Here is a 22,435-nt window from a genome sequence, read left to right as displayed (position 1 = left end):
AATTAAGCAATGTCTCTACGTAGTCCAAGCTTGCAAAATGCCTTAGTGAATCAGTTCAGCAGACAAATAAACTATCAAACATTTGATTCTGTAGAATATCTTTCATGAGTATGAGGCTACTTAAAAATAATTATTTTGACTGAAGAGCAGAACACAGTGCCAGCTTCTTGCATCTTGTGAACTACCTGAGCAGCCCAGAGGAAACTCCAGACAAGATTTAACCTCAATGAATGAGATGCCCACAGCCTGCATTGTTGTTACTCATGTCTGATGAACTTTTCAGTTCAGCCTCCCATGACATATATGTGTTCTGTCTGGAGTTTTGCAAAACTAAAATCCAGTCTGGCTGTCTGGAGTCTAGCAGGCTAAAAGCTACCAAAAAAGCTGTTCTGCCAAAAGCTGGAAAACCTTGGTTTATAGCAGAAAACTTTCACTGTACTTAAGAAACAATATGGAAAAGGTTTTCTATTTGAGCAGCTCAGTGCTGTGTCTAACTCAGAGACACCTATTTTATTATCTTAGACTACCTACTATCCTTAAATCCATTAGGATTATCCATCAGCTCCTTGAGGGTGAATTAGCAGCAATGTCTGGATGTTTTCTTATTCAGGCTCACAACATTCCCTTCCCCACCCCACTATTTTCAGTGGCTAGATTTAACAAGGGCCTTGTTTATCTGTTTTCCCAGATTAAAAATTTCCTCCTGTGCGCTCAATTTAGTATTAAGAGATTTGACAGGACTTCTTTTTGTTCTTCCCAGCCTATTCTTTATACCTCCAAAAAGTGAAGACCCACATATTAAGGGTGCATACAACTAACTAAAATTTGGGGAATTTCAAACTTTTTGGTAACATATAGTAAAAAACACAACCATTCAACTACTGCTAATTGTCAGTTTGAGAAATGAGATTTTCCCCCTTTTCGGTTGTCTACTTCACAATATAAAGTAGCTTGAGACTAGGTTTTAAGAGAGGTTCTTTCATGAAAAGACAACCAAAGATGTCCTACAGTTTCTATCAAAGAGTAAAAAAAAATAAAAAATACTTTAAAGTAGTTTCATGTTATTGGAAGAGCTTCAGAGGTGGGAGGCTTAACTGTGAACTGTACAATTCAATTATAAGATACCATTTTTCCCAAATATCTTTATATTTGTAAAATATATCTACTGTTATACTAAAGTTTAAAAACATTCACACATATGCAAAGAGGCAAACACAGCAAAATTTTCCTAGTTGGTGCACAGGTGTAACTTTTAATTAGCTATTTGATTTTTTGCTTCCCTCCCTGCTCTGATTAACATAGCAAATATTTACTTAAATGAGGTTCTGTTTTCTTTTAAAAGAAAAGAAACTTACACTTCTTAACTGTAAACAATTGGTAGGTAGTTAATAGATTTGTGTAGGATATGATTAGCGTGTAGAAGGTACATTATGCTGTAAATTTGCAGATACAAAAATTAATGCAGCATTTCATTTTTCACGTGGACATTATTCTGTTTCGTGCATATTTCCTTATGAGATTGTGTTTGTATAAATACCTAATTGAGATCTTGCTTAGATCAGCCACTTAAATAATTCATATCTAAAATATGTCCGCATTTGTTTATCATATAGATTAAATATTTAAGATCTATTTGGTGAAGTGAACAATATATATTTAAAAATTAGTTTAAAAGTCCATGTAGAACTAAAATAAAAATATCCATGCTAGGAAAAATTAAGTATTTAATGTAGTCTATATAAATAGCATATATTTCTTGTATAAAGGTCTGAAAGGGGTGGTTTATTCTTAAAATATGTATATAGCTGGAAAAAAAATTTCAATGACCCAAGAACTCAGTAGGATGCCAGAAAAACTATATTTAGAATGGGTTTACAGAGCTAGCAAGAAATTGAATAAATTGGGGAAATGTATATTGGAGTTCCCATTGGGTAGAAAATGATGTGTGTTAAGAAAAATGTGAGCAATGTGAAAGCAGGGTCGTGGGACTATAAGTTGTCTGCTACTTTCCTGTTTTTGCTGAGCTTAAGATATTCGTGGGAATGTATCTGGAACAAAATGAGCTTTCTCATAATGTTTTGATGCTTCTCATCCATGAAAGCCTAATAATGAAGTGACTTATTATGTCTAATGCTGTTGGAAAACAAGTTTGTAGGATTTTTGTTTAGACAAGTAAAATACCTTTTTGTAGATAAATGTTTAGACAAAAATGTTTTGTTTTACTTGGGTCTTAAGTAGTGACAGATATTTTAGAATCTAATTTAATTCTTCTACTTTTGCCTGTCCCTCTATAAAGCTTTTTAAAATTGTTTTACTGAATGAGATTTATTTTTGTAAAGTACTTGTTTGGGGGTTAACTTATTCGGCACAATTTAATTAAGTTGCTTGCTCAGATTACCTTGAATATGGTGTACTTTAACTGGGATATAGGATAAGATTAGTGTTAGAAATTTAGGCTAACAAACAAGAGATTTCTAAGATACTTCCCTGAAAAACAGAACCAAAAATAGCTCTTTTTTAAGGTTGGCAGATTCTTGCACTTTTTTCTAACTAAAACTCCTGTTCTGCTTGTGCCCAACATAGTTTCAGTCTCTCAGATTTGCTCCCCCCTCCCCCCCCCCTACACACACACGGCTTCCAATATCTTTTTGACAACACAACATTGAATTCAGTATTCCAAAGAGAGCTTGAGAACAGGTAAATCAAGCCAGGTAGCTTATATTGCTATATCTGTTGACTTGGATAGCTTATATAGCACATGCCTGGACTGAATGAACCCCAAAGGGTTCCTAGGCTAAAAGTTTTTGTATGAGCTAAGTGACTCAAGGAACTATGAAATAGCCATTGAACCTGATCTGTAGCCAACCAGTATCAGAGCAAAGTGGACTCTTGATAAAAATCAGAAGGAGGACTAGGGGGGAGGAGACTGATTTGTGTTCTTTTGTTTCCTTTGTCAGAAAGGAATATTTTATTTCAGTGGTGCCCAACCTTTTCACCTGGTGGGCCAGTTGAGCAGTGTCTGGTCCATTTACAGGTTGGTTTGTGGTCCCAGTCAGGCACCCAGGGCAGACACATGGGCCCATCTGGCTGCACAGAGGGAAGGCAGGGGGACGATCCAGCCCCATCTGACTGTGCAGGGAAAGGGGGCTTAGCCTAGCCCTGGCCTGGCTCTGTGGGAGGCAGGAGGAAGGGGCATGGTTTGGCCCAATCTGGCTGTGCAGAGGGGAGTGGGTATGTCCTTGCTTCAACCTCCCACAGGGAGCTTGAAAATTTGGAAGTGGAGGATGGAGGCACTATTGCCACTGCTCCCCTCTCTCTCCCCTCCTACTCTCCACCCCCCTGCCAAATTGCCTACCTATAGGGAGTCCTGCTGGCCAGAGTTTGAGCGCTCCTGTTTTATTTTAATAAATACAATCCAAGTACTACAGAAAATTCAGACAGTGTTACAAGCATTTTAAAAAACTTAAATTACTTGGCCATACATGGTGGGAGAGGAAGGAAATTAACAGATGTAATAATGAAGGAAGAATGAGGGAGAGTTTGAGGTTATGACTAGGAGACAGGATTATGGAGAGGAGAGAAGAAGAATGTGAATGGTAGGGGAAGAGAGAAATCTTGCGGATCAAGGGAAGGTGTGAAGATTAGGGGATTAGGTAGGTGGCATTGTGAGTAGAGGAGAATGGGGATAGGGGTCTAAGTCCCTATTCTGTCCTTACACAATTTACTGGCACTGGGGGTCACTGCCTTTCCAAATGCCATGAGCCTCTCTAACTTCTCCCCTAGGTGAACTCAGATCTGCTGAAGAGAGAGATCCTTTTAGATGGAATCTGGGCCCTTCTCCCTGCTTCCACGTGGGAACCAGTTTTAAGGGGGTGGGAGAGGTTTCCATTCTATGTAGGTGTCTGAGTCCCTCTGCCTCCTGTGCAGGTGCTGGGATTTGGGGAGGCATTTCTCCCCTGTTGTGGTCTGAGTCCTCTGCATCCTCTGAGTCCTTCTGGACAAGAGGGATGGGAAGGAAGAAGGGGATGGGGGAGAGAAAGAGAGACACAAGTCTTTTATGGGCTTAAATCTGTCAGGATTTTGGGACAGAGATCATGTCTGATATCTCTCATCAACCTTGTTACTACTTGTATGCTCCAAAAAATTCAGTGCACAACTGTAGTCCCCATTCCACTGTAATGAAGTATGCACAAAACAGGGCTAGATGCTTAGGAATTGTGTCATCCCTTACCTTTACCAAACTACAGTAGAATCTCAGCTGCAAAACAAGATAATAAACCTATGTAAATGAGCACTAATTCCTATAAAACATTTTTTTTTACGTAAACAATGAAGAGTTTAAATGACAAAAAATGTTAGTCCAGAGTTAAGATTGCATGGCAGTACTTTGTGCCTTTCCTGAACTTCTCAAGTATCTAAATCTCTTTGGGCTTAAATACCCGACAGGGTCAATCCTACCCGTTATTCTACCCATTATATCCAGGGCACTTTAAGCATGATGCAGTCTATTTTTATATGATATTTAAGAATGGTGATAAAAAGGGGGGTGGAAGCTTATTCTTCCCAGTTTCTATGGATAGGAAGGATATTAGGGCCTCTATTGTGTCACACATTCAGTTAAAACTCGAACAGATGCACATTCAAGCAATTTAGCTCATGTTAAGTTCTCAAATCCGAATTAATAAAACATGAAAACCTTCTTTAATTTACTTCCTCTTTCTTTTTAAATTCTTTTTTTTTACTTCTTTTTATTTTCTCCTTCAATGGCTGATTTCCTTCATTTCACCACCTTCCATCACCCCCATTTCCTTTCCACTTCTCATTTCATTTTCAACCCCCCATGCCATTAACTCTCCACCTCCCAGCTTCATGCTGCCACCTCCTTCAACCCATCTCTCACCTCCATCTAGAGCAGGGATAGAAGCCTGTCCTGGCTTACCAGCCCTGTAGTAGCAACTCAAAGCTGTAGCTTCTAGTCAGGCTCCTGCTCTCTAGCCCTCTAATAGCAAGTCATGGCTGTGCAGGTTGGGGACAGCAGCTCAAAATGCAATGTGTAACAAAGCCCTTATCTCCTAAATACATACTAACTTTAATAGGTCACTACACTCCAGTGATTTGTACCTGTCACAAGTGAATATAAGTGACACCATTCTAAGAATAATAATGTTACTCCATTTTTAGCTAAAACATCTTTCTCACTCTAGCACCACACTTGCTTGTTGGAAGCAATCTTCTGCTGCATCTAACAGTGACTTTAGGGTCAGTCCTAAACTCATTTCCTGCCAAAAGCAGGGAAACTGCATCCTTTCCATCAGATAACCAAATATGTGGTGACTATATTGGCACAGAGACTCTTTACTGCCAATACTCACCATAGATGAGAATTTGATTTTAGGTCTCTTTGAAGAATAAAGGCGGGGAGGAAAAAATGGGCTTGTCAGGGCTGTTCATCCTTCTAATACATGAGGGTGAAAAGAGATGATACACATTCATTCATTACTGAATGGGAGTGTAGTTCTTTCCTCTTCTAGCAATTTAATCAGTTCTGTTTCACTTCCCTCAACTAATTCTCTTCTCATTTTAACACTTTTCTTCCCATCCCCATTTATCAGTCATCTTCCCCATTGTAGGTGTTATCTTTCAGCAGCATCATTTCAGAACTTCAGTGTCTGCCTCAGCTCTTCTCTCCCAAGTGGATTTGGAGCACTTCCCAGATAAGATCTTCTTCTCTTCTGTTTCTAGCTGTTCGACTTGCAGTGTGACTTTCTAGTCCATGGGGAGGGCCTCCATACTGCCTCCAACAATTTCCTTTCCTTAGAATCACTGGAGCTTTTGGAATCCTTATTTCCTTTGATGGTGGGGATTAAGAAGGTTGTGTACTTTTTGTTTCCTAGCTTGCAGGAGGGAACTGCTTCAGCTGGTCAGGAGGCATCAGCCTCTGGTCAAGAGGAGCAGAAGGTTACCTTAGAAAGCCAGATAATAAAGAACTAGAGAGAAGTGACTAACAGATTTATCTTCCCGTGCATTCACTCAGCTGAGTGGAATAGCACTTCCCTGTACAGACCTGGCAGTGTGACAGACATGACTATACTCGCTGTGTGATTTATGCAATATTTAAGTTTTCCTAGTGTATGGTAGAAACTTCCTTTTCTTTTAAAATGAAAGGCTAGAGTCTGCAGAAACTTATTACATTGGTTGTACTCAGTCAAGGAAATTTGTTGCTTGACATGGGCAAATGAGGTTTTGCAACATTGGGTACAGAATATTTTAATATGTAGTATATAATGCAGCTCCAGGATTGTAAATCAGTAATGAATCACCCCATTCAGCAGATCATCTTAAGACATTATTTAAAGCAGACTTTTGATGGACTATGGCATATATAGATAGTGTTTACAATTTATAGTCTTTGAAGGTTTCAAAAAATTTGCTTTTCATTTAGGAAAAGATCCTGAAACGGCAATTATGTTTTGTTTCGTTTTCTTTCTCCTCTGCTCTTCACGTTTTTTTTCAGTCTGCAAGGTAAAGCACTATTATTTGTGTAGTTTGGGTATGAAAAGTGGCTATATAAAATTAGGACTTCATTACTCAACAGATTTGTGTCAACAGACTTATTGTTTAAAAAAGGTTACTGTTCCATTGACGTTACTGCTGTTAGTCTTATGGAGTTAGCATAGTTAATGGAGAGAAGTGAACTGTGTTCTTCCTTGACCAGTGCTGACAAAATTGTGCACAAAATTCTTGTCAATAATATTTGTGCAAATAAAAGCAAAAGGGCTGAGCAGAAAACAAAGGGGCTAGTTTAAGGTCCAGAACCTTTAGTAAAGATGCTCAAGAAGGAAAGAGGGCACTGCATTCTTAGCTCCTCAGCAGAATTTGCAGTTAGAACCATGATCTGAGCAGATTATTCCGAAACTCATTTTTAACATAATAAACATAGTCTAAACAAGGCCATTTTTCTAAGTAGTATTTTAAAGTATTTGCTCCTAGGAGGTATGGCCAAAGTTGGACTGAATTGGATGCCACATGATTGCTTGTACCCCAGATAATTTGGGTTTTAACAACTGTTTTTGGTTTGAAAAGGAAAAGATTTTTGGGCAAATTCGCTGACTAAGAAAATATGTACAAGTTGCTACACTGGAGGGATTAGGTTATTTTCTGTTCCTGGAGTGGCAAAGTACAGTTCTGGCCTAAAATATATCTTTTAACTGAGCAATGTAAATTACTGTTTCTCTGACTTCTGTAGCTTCTCAGATTTCTGTAGTTTCCAGAATAGTGTCTCACAAACAATGAAATGTTTTATTAAAAAAAAAAATGGTGCATGTATAGCAAATGTAAAACTTAGCACTGTTGAAACCATGTTTTCAATAAGAGACCTTGGTAATGCATGTAATTATAAATCACATGTCTCCTTTCTACCTGCCTGTTACACTCTTGGGAGCATGGAGGCTACTGAAATTTGCAAGAATATTTTTCATTTGTTTTTAAGAATAGCATGTTTGTATAGAGAATAATTTCCATTCTTCCTTTCATGAATAAACAGGAAGATAACTGAGAGAAACTTGGTTCCATTATAATGGGTCACATATCTAAGAAGGGGGGGGGGGGGGGGGAGGGATTTTTTTTTGTTCTTTTTATATACATGTCTCACGTTCATTTGCAGAAGCATATTCTGTGCAATTTCCAGTGTTTCCTTTCAATATTTTAAGGACTTTTAAGGAAAATAAGATGATCAACCTATCATTTATGGATTGTATTTATATTTACCTTTAGAATGGTCCATATTATTATGCCTTCATTAAGCATAATTTCTTCTAATATGAACAGTCTTTTCTAATACCAGAGTTGTCTGAATTGTTTTCAAGAAGCTATTTCATGAAATAGTAAAACTGTATTCTTTCTGAAATTTGCACTGTATTTTGTTCTGATCGTTAATGTATACTAAAATTTTATTTTTCAGAAGGCAGCACTGCTAATTGCAGTTGTCCTTATCCCATTCATCAATTTAAACATTCAGATTTGTCTACATTTTCTTTAAACTTGTATAGAAGTTTGACATTTGCTAAAAGCAGCTATCAGCCAGCAGATCAAAGTTTCTAGGTATTCTTGTGGGGAAGGCTTGAAATATTTATCTAGGTCTTTATTAAAAATCTGCATAAGAGCAAACAGCATACAAACCAGATACCAGTATTACATGGAAATAAGGGGGAAAAACAACTATTTTTATTCCATTGGGTAATATTTAGATCCTTTTTTTTTACTGTTTTAAACTGGATTTTATTAAATAGTCCCGGGCTTGCTAAGACTTGAGCACAAAAGTTGTTACAGATTCAAAAAGCTTAAGGCCAGAAGGGACATTAGATCATCTAGTCTGACCTTATGTGTTTTAAAGGCTGCTAAATTTCACTCGGCAACCGTTGCATCAAACCTAATAACTTGTTTGGCTAGTGTCTCCAAGAGGCATATCTAATCTTGATTGAAAGTATCGATAGGATAATCACACATTTCCTAAATAGTTTATTTTATTATTTAATCACCCTTGTTAAGAAAAATACTTTGCTTCACCTTCTAGCCATTGGTTCTTATTATCTCTTTGTCTAGTACATTAAAAATATCTTGTACCTGCTACTTCTCCCCATAAAGTGATTTGTGTAGCTATCAAGTCACCTGTCAATTTTTTTGGTACACGAAGCAAATTAAGCTCTTCAAGTGTCATGCTGTAATGCAGTTTCTCTAGCCTTGAAATTATTTCAGTGGTTGTTTTCTTTTTTTCCTCTTATTTTTCATCATCCTTTTTAACCTGTATACTAGGGCTGCTTGCAGACGTTAAAAAATCAAACAAAAAAAAGGGCTTAACCGAAGCAACAGCACATTATTTCAGCCTGGCTCTGCAGCATCTGTATAGATTGGGCGCTTCAACAGGGCTTTTGGTGCTTTTAGCTAAAAGCTGATTCAGTCAGTTATTAAATAAGAGCACCAAAAAAGCCCCACTAAAGCACTTGATCTATACAGATGTCAGGCAAGCTGGGTCCAACGAAGGTGCTGCCTCTCCTGGGCATGCGTGGGTTTAAAGTAAAACGCCAGGTTGGTTTTTTTTAAATATCTGAATGCAGCCTTTAATTCTAGTGTATTATCAGTATGGGTCTGAACAATATCATATGAAATCGCATCCCTGCACTTACTCATTGTTTTCCTGTTTATACATCAGAGTATCACATTTTTGCCACATAATTGTACTGGGAGTTCATGACTTGGAACCTACCTAAATTGTGGTTTTGTGAATTTTGTGGAAACTGCATAAAACAGTGTTGTTCACAGTTGCTGGGAAATCCAGAACTGGCTGCAATTTCCCACAAAATTGACCCCCGAAAAAGCAGTAGTGATGCAGAATGAGTGAAGGCACCCTCTGCCAATCAGCAGAGGGGCAGGGCCACCGTAAAATGCTTATGAAGTTGGCTCTGTGGTCCATGAAAAACCTTTTATCTCGCTGTGACTTAGGTAGGTCCCTATTAAAGAGGAATTGAATTGCTCTTCCTTTTTTGAGTCACTGCTTTCTAGGGTATGAATCCCCATTTTACAGACATGGCCTGTATTCCTTACTCCTACTTGCTTAATTTATGTTTGTGTTAACGCACATTTCAACGGACTTAAGTTACCAAGAGTTCTAGATTTCTTTGGATGACTGCCTTATCCACATTATACTTACCACTCCATCAGTCTTTGTGTCCTCTGCAAATTTGGTCAGTGATGTAATATTTATCAGGAAAATGTTGAATAGAGTGAAACCTAATTCCTGTCCTTGTGGAACCCAACCAGAATCATTCACATTTGATGACAGTTTCACGCTGACTACTATTTTTTGAGACCTGTCAGCCAGTTCTGAATCCATCCATTGTGTGTTTTATTGATGTTGCATAGTGCTTATTTTTAATTGGGTGGTATATAGTACAAAAGGAAATGCTTTTCAGAAACCTGAGCACACTATGTCTTTACAGTTACTTTCATTAACCATACCTGTAATTTCATCAAACAGTTAAATCAGGTTTATTTGATAAGGCCTATTTTGCATAAAATCATATTAATCGGAATTATTATATTGCTAGCCTTATTATTTTATCAGTTGTATCCTGTATCAGCACTTGTGTAATTTGGAATGGAACTGATGAAACTAAATTATAGTTACCTCATCCTGTTTGCCATTCTTTGAATATTGGCACAGTAATAGCACTCTTCTAGTCTTTCAGAATTTGCATCATGTTTTAAACTTCATTAAAATTAATATCACTGTACCAGATGTCATCTCAATCAAATCTTCTAGGATTCTTGAGCATAAATTTTACAGGCCTGGTGATTTAAAAAATATTTCTTCCTAGTCGGTGTTGCCTGTCATCTTCTTCAATATTAGCCTTGGTGTTCTTTCTTTTCCTTTTTCTAAATTGCTCAAACTTCAGAATTAGACAGTGTTGTAGCTGTTAAAGGTTGCATGTCATTATTTCATAGTTGTAATAATGTATTCATGTGCTTTTAAGGTACCTGACATTTTCTTAAAGACAGAAAACACCTGACTTCAATATCCTATTTAAGAATGTTTCTTTATGTATACTTTTTGTGTTCGTAGAGTATGATACAATATGTATTAGAGGTACAGTACCATAGTAAAATTCTCAGCCTCTTTAGGTTTAGCATCTGTGGTATGATAAATGCATTGTTGTTGTTCATACTCCCCAGACTTCCTATCCAAAAGTCTTCCTTTTTGAGAGTCTCGAATGATCAAAACCATTCTGAAGCTAAACCTGAAAAAATATTTATTGAACTTTATCCCTTTTTTTTTTGTCTTTTTAATAGGTTTTCGAAAAATAAGTCTGGATGATCTCCGAAAGGCATATATTGTGAAAGATGTGCAACAATATATTCTCCATCGTCTAGATCAAGAAGAAGCGCTGAGACAGCATCTTACTAAAGAAACTGCAGAAATGTTGAACCAGCTTCACATCAAAAGTAGTGGTTGCTTTTTGTATCTAGAACGTGTTCTAGATGGAGTTGTAGAAAATTTTATTATGCTAAGAGAGATCCGTGACATTCCTGGAACGTTAAATGGCCTATATCTCTGGCTCTGTCAAAGACTTTTTGTGAGAAAACAATTTGCAAAGGTCCAGCCTATTCTGAATGTGATTCTTGCAGCTTGTAGGCCACTGACCACAACAGAATTGTATCATGCAGTGTGGACCAAAAACATGACATTGACTATGGAAGATTTTCAACGCAAATTAGATGTTCTATCAAAAGTTCTTGTTGATGGGCTAGGAAATACAAAAATTTTGTTTCACTACAGTTTTGCAGAATGGCTGCTGGATGTAAAGCACTGTACTCAGAAATACTTGTGTAATGCCGCAGAAGGACATAGAATGCTAGCAATGAGTTATACCTGTCGAGCCAAGGATTTGACACCGTTAGAAGCCCAAGAATTTGCATTGCATCTAATTAACTCAAATTTGCAGTTAGAGACTTCTGAGTTGGCTTTGTGGATGATATGGAATGGCACACCTGTCAAAGACTCTTTATCCACTTTAATCCCTAAAGAACAGGAAGTACTGCAGCTACTAGTAAAAGCTGGTGCTCATGTCAACAGTGAAGATGACCGAACATCTTGCATTGTACGGCAGGCTCTGGAAAGAGAAGATTCCATTAGGACTCTGTTAGATAATGGAGCATCAGTTAACCAGTGTGATTCAAATGGGAGAACACTCTTGGCAAATGCTGCGTATAGTGGCAATCTTGATGTAGTTAATTTACTTGTTTCTAGGAGAGCAGATTTAGAAATAGAAGATACTCACGGGCAAACAGCACTTACTTTAGCTGCTCGACAAGGACATACCAAGGTTGTTAATTGTTTGATTGGATGTGGGGCTAATGTGAATCACACTGATCATGATGGTTGGACAGCATTACGGTCTGCAGCTTGGGGGGGTCACACTGAAGTGGTTTCTGCACTTCTTTATGCTGGAGTAAAAGTGGACTGTGCAGATGCTGACAGTCGAACAGCCTTACGAGCAGCAGCCTGGGGAGGACATGAAGATATAGTTCTGAATTTGCTACAGCATGGTGCTGAAGTCAACAAAGCTGATAATGAAGGTCGAACAGCTTTGATTGCAGCAGCATATATGGGCCACAAAGAGATTGTGGAGCACCTGCTGGACCATGGTGCAGAAGTAAATCATGAGGACGTGGATGGAAGGACTGCTCTGTCTGTTGCTGCACTTTGTGTACCTGCTAGTAAGGGACATGCTTCAGTAGTTAGCCTTTTAATTGACCGTGGTGCTGAAGTTGATCATTGTGACAAAGATGGTATGACTCCATTGCTGGTAGCTGCGTATGAAGGACATGTAGATGTTGTTGACTTACTTTTAGAAGGTGGAGCTGATGTGGATCATACTGACAACAATGGTCGTACACCCCTTCTTGCAGCAGCCTCCATGGGCCATGCTTCAGTTGTGAATACTCTTTTATTTTGGGGTGCAGCTGTAGATAGCATTGATAGCGAAGGGCGAACAGTCCTTAGTATAGCCTCTGCACAAGGTAATGTTGAAGTAGTGCGTACTCTGCTGGACAGAGGGCTAGATGAAAATCATAGAGATGATGCTGGATGGACACCTTTGCACATGGCAGCTTTTGAAGGCCACAGACTAATATGCGAAGCACTTATAGAACAAGGTGCTAGAACAAATGAAATTGATAATGATGGGCGTATACCTTTCATACTGGCTGCACAAGAAGGTCACTATGATTGTGTACAGATATTACTGGAAAATAAATCTAACCTTGATCAGAGAGGCTATGATGGGAGAAATGCTCTCCGTGTTGCTGCCCTAGAAGGTCACAGAGATATAGTTGAACTGCTTCTTAGCCATGGAGCAGATGTGAACTACAAAGATGCTGATGGTCGGCCAACGCTCTATATCTTGGCTTTAGAAAATCAGCTTACCATGGCTGAGTATTTTTTAGAAAATGGTGCCAATGTAGAAGCAAGTGATGCTGAGGGAAGGACCGCACTTCATGTTTCCTGCTGGCAGGGCCATTTGGAGATGGTGCAGTTACTGATAACATACCATGCAGATGTAAATGCTGCAGATAATGAGAAGAGGTCTGCTTTGCAATCTGCTGCATGGCAAGGTCATGTGAAGGTAGTTCAGCTTTTGATTGAGCATGGAGCCTTAGTTGACCATACATGTAATCAAGGTGCTACTGCACTCTGCATTGCAGCCCAAGAAGGACACATTGATGTTGTGCAGATTTTACTGGAACATGGTGCTGATCCAAATCATGCAGACCAGTTTGGACGCACTGCTATGCGTGTTGCAGCCAAAAATGGACATTCTCAAATTATTAAATTACTGGAAAAATATGGTGCATCTAGTCTAAATGGCTGCACTCCATCTCCAGTCCACACAATGGAACAAAAGCCCTTGCAGTCAGTCTCATCAAAAATGCAGTCATTAACAATAAAATCAAATAGTTCAGGGAGCACTGGTGGAGGTGATTTGCAGCCTACTATGCGTGGTTTGTCTAATGGGCCTGCTCATGCTTTCAGTTCTCCTTCAGAATCGCCAGATTCTACAGTTGACCGTCAGAAATCATCCTTATCAAATAATTCCCTGAAAAGTTCCAAAAACTCTTCTCTACGTACCACCTCATCTACGGCAACCGCACAAACAGTGCCCATTGATAGTTTCCATAGTATGTCATTTACGGAACAAATACAGCAACATTCACTGCCACGTAGCAGAAGCAGGCAGTCAATTGTTTCTCCTTCTTCCACTACTCATTCATTAAGTCAGAACCATAATTCACCAAGTAGTGAATTTGAATGGAGCCAAGTAAAACCCAGTTTGAAATCAACTAAAGCAAACAAAGGAGGGAAGACAGAAAATTCTAGCAAATCTGGCTCTGCTGGGAAAAAGATTAAGCAGAGCAGCTCCTCTCAACCAAAAGTTTTAGAATATGAAATGACTCAGTTTGATAAACGAGGACCTATTGCCAAATCTGGGACTAGTGTGCCACTTAAATCAATGCCAGCAGAGCCTCAGTGCAAAATTTTAGTCCCTCCAGCTCAGCAGGAAGTTGGTCGATCTCAGCAACAATTCTTAATTCACCAACAGAGTGGGGAACAGAAGAAGAGAAATGGAATAATGACAAACCCAAATTATCATCTTCAGAGCAATCAGGTTTTTCTTGGGAGAGTTTCTGTCCCACGAACAGTACAGGACAGAGGACATCAGGAAGTTTTGGAAGGCTATCCTCCTGCAGAGACAGAATTAAGCCTTAAGCAAGCCTTAAAACTTCAGATTGAGAGCAATGACCCAAGCTTCAATTACAAAAAGGAAACACCATTGTAAAAGGTAAAACAATTGAAGGGAAGCATAATATGTACATTTTAAATACCTTTTAATAAGTCATAGCCATGTTTTGAATGAAAATTGTAAACTGAAAGTCCTTTTTTTCTTGTGCTTTTTTTTTTTTTTTAAATAAAACAGTCAGATGGTCAGTATTTCTTTCTTTTGAATTGTTACAAGGTAAGGTGTCACCTTACTGCTTTTGACAAGTGACTGTAAGCAGTACGCATTAGTCTGGGGGTTTCTTTTTTTCTGAAAAGAAGAACCCATATTAAAATACCTAGCTATATTTTCAAAGCTAACATTTTATAAAATCTGAATGCCCATCTAGATTGAAGTGTATTCATGGTTTCACATACAACTATTGGAGCATCTTACTCATTTATAGTTAAGTATATTATATTTGTGAACTCACAAATCTTAGTAGAATATGTTTTTCTTACAAGTTGAAAATTAAATATGATTGCCTGATCTTACAATTGCAAAAAGTACAATATAAGTTCCTTCTTTTAAAGTACCTGGTATTCCACATGTGCATAGTAATTGCCTGCTTGGAGCTCATTGGACAATGAGCTTCAGTGTTATGGGACTAGTTTTTTTGTGTATGGGACATGCTTTTGCATGCATTCATTACTGAGTATAATTGAAGAATCAAAACTAAATTAAGTGTTTCACTTTCTACATAATACATCATAAATATAAAATTTAGTGGGTTTGAATACCCTATTTGGACAAACAGTCAGTAAAGAGTTAATGTTGTTTTCTCCATCTCTGTTATTCCCCAAATCCTAATAAGGTTTGAAGTTTATTTCTTGTTTAAGGTTCCAGGATTATATTAATAACAACATTTGAACTCCAGCATCTTTCTGAAATGTGAAAGCTACTCTATGTGCATTGCCTTTTTTTCCTCATAATATTTCTTTTCACTGTTTACATGAATATTACCATTCTGACAGGCCAGATCTCTTCTTCTTAGAACAGAAGCGTTCTTGTTAGTTGGCTCAGTCTTGCAGCAAGTCAACAAAGAATTTTTGTGAACAGTAAAAGATGGAGCTTTGTTTCAAAGTCACCTGATGAGTTAGACATTCCTGAATCTTGCTTTGAGCTAGCAAAACTCAAGCATATTTGTCCCAAGCTGTCCTGGATAATAGAAGTCATTTTTACTAACATGTATAAGTCTTATGTTATTTCTTCATTGCAAATTTATTTTTTGAGGTATATTATAAAGAAGAGAGACCCAGGACATTAGCTGTTTCCCAAAAGTCTGTGATAGATTGGCTAGTTAAGAAAAGGGACATTTTGAACCTAGATTTTCTAAACTGTCTACTATTATACAGCAAATATAGCTCTATTTTATTTCCAGTTGGTTAGTTTGGGTAAAATTTTCAAAGGCACGCACATTCCCGATCTTATTAAAAGTCAATAGGATTTAGACTCTTATGGCCCAAATTAACTTACGTTTTAAGGATGTAAGTGGCATTTAGGACTACTTATGTAGATTTCAAGCCACATAACCAGTTAATCACATCTTAAAGTGCAAACCAGCCAAATGTTCAGGGGATTAATGGTGCAATGAAACAGGAAACCAGCCACAGAGTTACTACACAAAATATGTGGAATAACTTTGTGACTAGTTTCCATCGCACCTTGAAAGCCAGATGAATGACAATTAGTAGCCTGTCGACTGGCTCCAGAAACGCGTGGGGATAGTTCAAGCCCCTTTATGGTGCCCAGAACCAGCCAATGATCAAATCATTCTTGGCAAATTGGGACTGCCCTGGGCCTGTCCAATCAGCTGATTGTCAGCAGGATTGGGACCATCCCAAGGTTCCAGCCCCAGGGTGTTCCAGATCTGTCATCAGCTGGCAGAGACCACACCAGGAATTTGAGCCCTGGGATGGTCCCTCCTAGCCAGCAGTCAGCTGATGAAATCAACGGATTGATGAAAACAATAGCTAAATGAAATCAATTACTTGAGCCCCAGAGCAGTCCCAGTCAGCTGATCCTGGGAAAGATTGGGACTGCCCAGCGGTTTTAGCCTCAGGGTGGCCCCTGCCAGCTGATGCTGAATCATGATCCCAGGCTCCTCCTGCAAGCAAGATGGTGCAAATGATCCACAGCCCCAACAATTACACCCTTTGCCATGCTACACATGCATGGCAGGAGGCGTGGTTGTGGGATGGGCATCAGATCCCTTTGTACCTTCAAATCAATGTCTCTTGGGGGGGTCTTAGAGTTTCTTCTCCCTGCACAACGTATCCTCTCCTTAACATGTTCAGAAAGGATCTGTTCTGGCTTTTATACTCTACTGGATCTTATTCCACCCTGGAAGGTATGCAGCTTGTTTAAATCCCCAAAATGTTAGTCACAGAACTAAAACTAATGGTTGGATGTTGGTAGTGTAGAACAGCCAAAAGGAAAAATATTGAACCAGAAGGGAAACAGGTCAGGGGCAACTTGGTGTTTCTACATTTTGCATTTCATAGTCATTAGGTAAAATGGATAGAGAGCTGTTGGCTTCCTGGGCATCCAAGAGGGAGATATGAGGAGGTAGGAGGACAAGGAAAAGCCAAAGCATGTGTGTTTCAGTGAGATGGCAACTGCTGTGGAAAGGTGGGGGGTGGCCCCAAGTTTTAGCCTGGACCCTTTCTTCAATATGTGCTATCTATCCATTTTGGCCAATTAATATTAAATGCAAGGTGTAGTGGTTCAGCATCAAGAGGAGGGCTGGAAAGGACACTGAATAATGCCTGACCTGAGGTTTGGTGGATAACTGTGCTGGGAAGTTAGAAAAATGTTGGTTCAGACCCTCTCTGAGTATGGTTTAGAAGCTGGTACTCTCAAATCCTGGGCAGGTGCCCTAATCACTAGGCTGTTGTGGTACCCCCCTCCATCTTGTTTTTGCTACGACATAATTGCATCCAGGTATTCACATACAGAGTTGTGTGCATGTCCATCCAAAGTGCACCCTGTAGCTGATGAACACTTATGTGTCTACACTGCATGTGAAATTGGATCACAAATTGTCCATAAGTGCCAAAAATGGTAGTTATACTGCTGGGTTAGTATCATTTGGGCATGTGAAGAGAAATAGGATTCCACCTTAAGTGTCGTCACTTCTGAAAAATGGGACTTTGTCTCCTTATTAACTAATATGTTTTGGAAAAATTTCCCTGTTCCCTTTCAATATTTTAAAAGGTAAAAGTCCTGAATATTCGGTGGCTTATTGGGTGCATCCCCACAAGTGCACATGTGCAGTTTGTGATGCCGGAAACCCTCCTGCGGCACCATAAACTTCATGTGTTTTGTGTGCATGCATGTGCTACACTGCTGATTTGCAGCGTGGCAGGGTTTTTTTGACAGCGGGAAATCCCAGTGTCAAAAAAAACACACCAAAAAAAAAGTGGCATGGCTCACGTGGCTGCAACGTGCGCCACCAAACCACAGCCTGGCCAGCTAGAGCCACACTCCAGCTTCTGGGCAGGCAGAGCCTGCCCAGATTACTGCCACTGCAGCCCCAAGAGGCCCCTAGGACCACAGGTAAGACTGCTGGGGCCAACCCAGGTGCTGGCCTCAGCCTCCCCTACCCCACCCAGGGCAATTTGCCATGCACCAGAGCGCACAATACAGGGGTGTTCCCCAGGGACAACTGGAAGTGGCACACATTTGTGCCATTGCTATTTGTCCCTGAGGAAACGCATGCTCTCGCTTGTGAGGACATGCCCACTGTGTAATCTCTCTGTAGTGCAGGTACCCAAATACTATCCTGTAAACAATAGCTAAATGAAATCAAATGCAACATTGATTATAAGGTGTGTTGAAATCACTCAGCCATGTCATCAGAACAACACTACTGTTGCAGGAGAATAGATGCAGTCATTCAACTGGTAAACTAGAATTTTTCTGTTTTAGATGTATTTAAAATATGAGGAAAGAATGTTGAAATATGAACCCGCATACAGTTAGAAACTCTAGGTTGACAAAAGCCTTACTGTATTTAGGGTAGAAACCTCCTTTTTTCCATTTAATATTTGTCCCAGCATATGGTGCATACAATGACATATGACAACTGTGGCTTTTAATATTCTTTCATCATTTCACACAATGTGGTTTTAAAAGTAAAATGATTGTGTTGATAGTTGTCACCATGGCATAGCTTCTAAAATCATGGTCCTCAACTCTTGCTGGCCCATGTGCAACAATACTGAGCAAGTAATGCGTAACAAGCAACATCCTACTTTGCTCCTCATGTGAGCCTGAAGAAACATATGCCTGTGGAAAGCAAACTGTCCTATAGCTATGACCAGTGTCAGGCAACCTCCCCAATATGCAGGTTCGGGCTATTGCTCTAAAGCAGTGGTTTTCAACCTTTTTTAATTTCTGGACCCCTAAAAACTTTTGACTGCAGGTGCCAGACCCCTTTGGAAATTCTGAATGGAGGTGCAGACCCCTTTGAATTTAAGTGTGGGTATTCACATGCTTTTGATTGAACATCGTAATTCTTTGGTGGCTCCCTTAGGCATAGCCTGCAAACCCCCAGGGTCTGTAGACCACAGGTTAAAAACCAGTGCTTTAAAGTTATCTTTTCCTTTGCCAGAAAAAATATTCTTTCACTGACCTGTAAACTAGTGTGTTTTCTGAGCCTTGCTTCACAAATTGATCTAGGTTATTATGAATGACCTGCCTGTGGAATATCATGTTGGCAAATAATATTTTACCAATGCCAGTAGTACTCCAAGGACTTCACTGCAAGCACCAGATCTTATTATTTGTTCCTTATTTTTGTATTACCTTCAAAAGTTTTAATTGTTTTGGAACCCCTCTAAATGTCTGCATGGGTATGCAGTTCTGTGTTTGTGTGTGTCAAGAAATACTTATTTCAAGACCTGTAGACATTTTTATACATATCTTTTAATAGAAAATAGATATGTATTGGTATTTCTGCAGGTACTGTATGTATATGGAAAATTCTAAAATAAATTTTTATTTTGTATTTTAGGCCAATTCAAGATGCTATGAATAGAAGTGCTTCTGCTGGGAATGATTAATCAGCTGGCTGGGATGAAAGCATATAATGCTTGTTAGTCCAACTATAAAACTAAGAATGTGATTATTGCAGTACAGTTACCTTAATTACTGTAATGTGCCTAAATTTTAAGGCTGCCTTCTCAGTGTGTAACCCTCTGTGCTTCATAAATTTATTTTGTGTACTTTGTACTTACCACACAGAATAAGCACTTTTTTTTTAATTACAGAAAGATACATGCTGTTTCCCCTGACAACAGCTGAAAGTTGTAAAAGCAAGGACTTTTTGATTTCCTATTACAGAATGCTTGATAAATGTGCATGTGCCACAGTGGACTGTGTATGGAAAGGCAGTGCTTTTTGTATTTATTATCCCGTGGCAAAAGAAACTAAGCATACAGTTTAAATCACATTTGCATTGCTGTAATGTATGGTCAGTTTCCTGTGTATTTCAAAAGTTCTCTCAAGAAAAAATAAGTCTTGTTACAGTATTTGATAAACTCCAGTACTTGTGTGTTCTGTCTGTAAAACAACTCTGTTCAGAGGTAAAAAGGAGCAAGTTTATAATCACACACATACCTCTGGGATTTTTTTATTGTAAAATCTAATCTATAGAACACCAAATCTGGGTGTTATAGACTGGCTACCACTGAAGATGATAGGAACCATGTTTGTATATCCAGGGGCAAAATGTAGTCCATACTGAATAGCCCAAATTACTGTATGATAAACATTTAAGTTAATGAAATTTTGCTTTATGCGTTTTTGTATTATGAGCTAGAATATAAGGCCTGATTCTGTGTTTGGTTACACTTTCATAAATCAGGTATAACTCTGGATAAAAACACATAAACTTTTACTTGTGTGAAACTTGCATGAGAAAGCAAAATTAGACCCACTTAGCTTGACACATGACAGTATGAATCCCTTTTCATTCCTGAAGGAGGAACATACAAAGCTCACTAATGGTTTAACTTCATCACTCATGGGTCATACAACAGTTGTTTGTTCCTGAAAATGCAAGTTATGTTATACTGTTCACTTTTATATGTCTTTGCCCTTTAGAAAATGAAAATCATTTTCTACATGAGTATTTCCTTTAAAGGCCTGAGATTAATTTTTTTTCTTGCTACAATTCAGGTCATTGCCAGAATAGTAAGATACAAAGTTGTCATGATGATTTTTCATAAATGTTGAATTGGATTATGTCATCTATTCATAAATTTAGATAAATTGCCATTTAATGCTATACTTACACATTCTGGGGGGCTAAAGTCCGAACATGTTATTGTCAAAATGAACAGTCATTAGAATAGACATAAATTTTGATTGTTTTGTTTTTTTTAAGCAATGCACCTCATTCTTTACTTATGTTATTAAATGTAAAAAGAAAATCGTTTATAGTCAGGCATTCAGTGTGTAGGAAAATGTAATGTTAAAAGTTGACACACAGCAATATTTAATAATTCTGAGGTGAATGTTTCAAGTATTGAACTTCTGTCCCTGTGGGACGTTTATAAAATAAACATGATGGAACTCTTGCAAAATAGCCTTAAGAATGTTAATGGCTTAATAAGGAGAGAGTGCCAGAATGTTTCAGCAAACTTGTTCTGAACCTCAAGTACAGTGCATTTGCAATACTGTGCAAGAATAAAGCATTTCTTTCTTATTAGGTGTATGTTTTGTTTCTGTAGAAAGAGATTCCTGAAGGCTTACTTTTTCTACTGACCTTGATTGTCATTGGGACTATATTTATTTAATCTTATTGTTTTATTACAAAATGCACCTTGTGGCCAGAATGCACAGATATGGCCAGTTTCACAAGGGGCTACAATTTCCAGACAGCTTTACATTTTTGTATGGATAATATTTACAATTGAAACAGTTGGTGGGGAAACCCAACATATTAATTAGCAAATCAATTGAAAGACCTGTTGAAAAGTTACTTTTAGAATAATAATAATAAAAAACCGAGTTCGTGCAGATTAAGTATTGTTTTGGAGTAGAGCATGAACAGCTCTATTAAAACATCCAGTTTGACAAGGGTGTGAGATATTCCATATTGCTTTTTGTGTATGATTTTATTATCATAGTTTGTTTTCTCCCATGCAAAAAACCCAAAATGAATATCCCCCAAATATTAGCAATTTCATTTGGAATTTTTAAATATTGGATAACTTTCTGCTCTTTTACATCCATACAGTCATCTAGAAATCAGTAGGGTTGGGTGGTTGTGACTCAGCAGAGTTTTGCTAGTCAAAGTCTTTCTCTCATTCAGCTCTGACTACAATATAAATTACTGTGCCATTAGTCCTCTTTCCCTTGGCCCATTTAATTGATTCCCTTAAACCATCCAAATAAGATTGCAAAGTCATAATGGACAAGTTAGGAAAAGGACTGCCTTGTGAATATTAACATCAGTACTGTATACATGTGGAGAAAGTCTTCAAAAGAAAAACATATTGAAAGATAAGGAGGCAAATTATGTCTTTTGTCCTCTTTGTGATCAGTATTAAAAGTATTACCATTTATTTAAAAATAAAATGATGTTTTCTTTCATCAGTTACTCTGCTATGCAAATGTCTTATGCTTACTATCCTCCATCCAAACTCTTCAATTAACTTGGTTTGAAGATAGACTGTTTTTCCTGGTTTGGGTTGTAAATAGCCTATAATGTACATTGAATGAATTTCACATTGTAAAATTTTTATTTTATTCCTTGTATTATATTAAGCAAAAATCCCTATGTATATGAAAAGTGCATAATAAATATATTTGCTTTTCAGCAGACATCTAACTGTTTTAATTTTGCTACCTCTTTTTTGGGGTATTTCAGAAAAAGTATATTAAAAATAAGAGAAACTTGACTAGTATATGAGGAGCATGTAAAAAAGCTTAACAGAAACTAGAACATTATAAAAATGGTAGGCATGCCAAATAATCATTTTCAAAACTGGGTGCCTGTTGTTAACTCCCAAATTCATATTCAGACACCTACATAAGTGTGTTGATCCTTGTTT

The 22,435-nt window shown here is 38.2% G+C and overlaps 1 protein-coding gene across 3 annotated transcripts in view; it reads left to right on the top strand.

The window, feature by feature from the left end:
• Window positions 1-22,200, top strand: part of ANKRD50 (ankyrin repeat domain containing 50) — a 62,639-nt gene extending 40,439 nt beyond the window's left edge. For all 3 annotated transcript variants that reach the window (XM_006265926.3, XM_014596216.3, XM_019494724.2), the window contains 2 exons: window positions 10,846-14,396; window positions 19,390-22,200. In XM_006265926.3, the coding sequence (XP_006265988.3) occupies window positions 10,846-14,393 (3,548 nt within the window). In that variant the 3' untranslated portion in view covers window positions 14,394-14,396; window positions 19,390-22,200. The remainder of the gene's footprint in view (window positions 1-10,845; window positions 14,397-19,389) is intronic.
• The last annotated feature ends 235 nt before the right edge of the window (window positions 22,201-22,435 follow it).

The sequence above is a fragment of the Alligator mississippiensis genome, chromosome 2 (genome assembly GCF_030867095.1).
Source record: "Alligator mississippiensis isolate rAllMis1 chromosome 2, rAllMis1, whole genome shotgun sequence".
NCBI classification, from domain to species: Eukaryota; Metazoa; Chordata; order Crocodylia; family Alligatoridae; genus Alligator; species Alligator mississippiensis.
The sequence above is the reverse complement of the archived record's forward strand: the minus strand, read 5'-3'. Positions and strand labels throughout refer to the sequence as shown.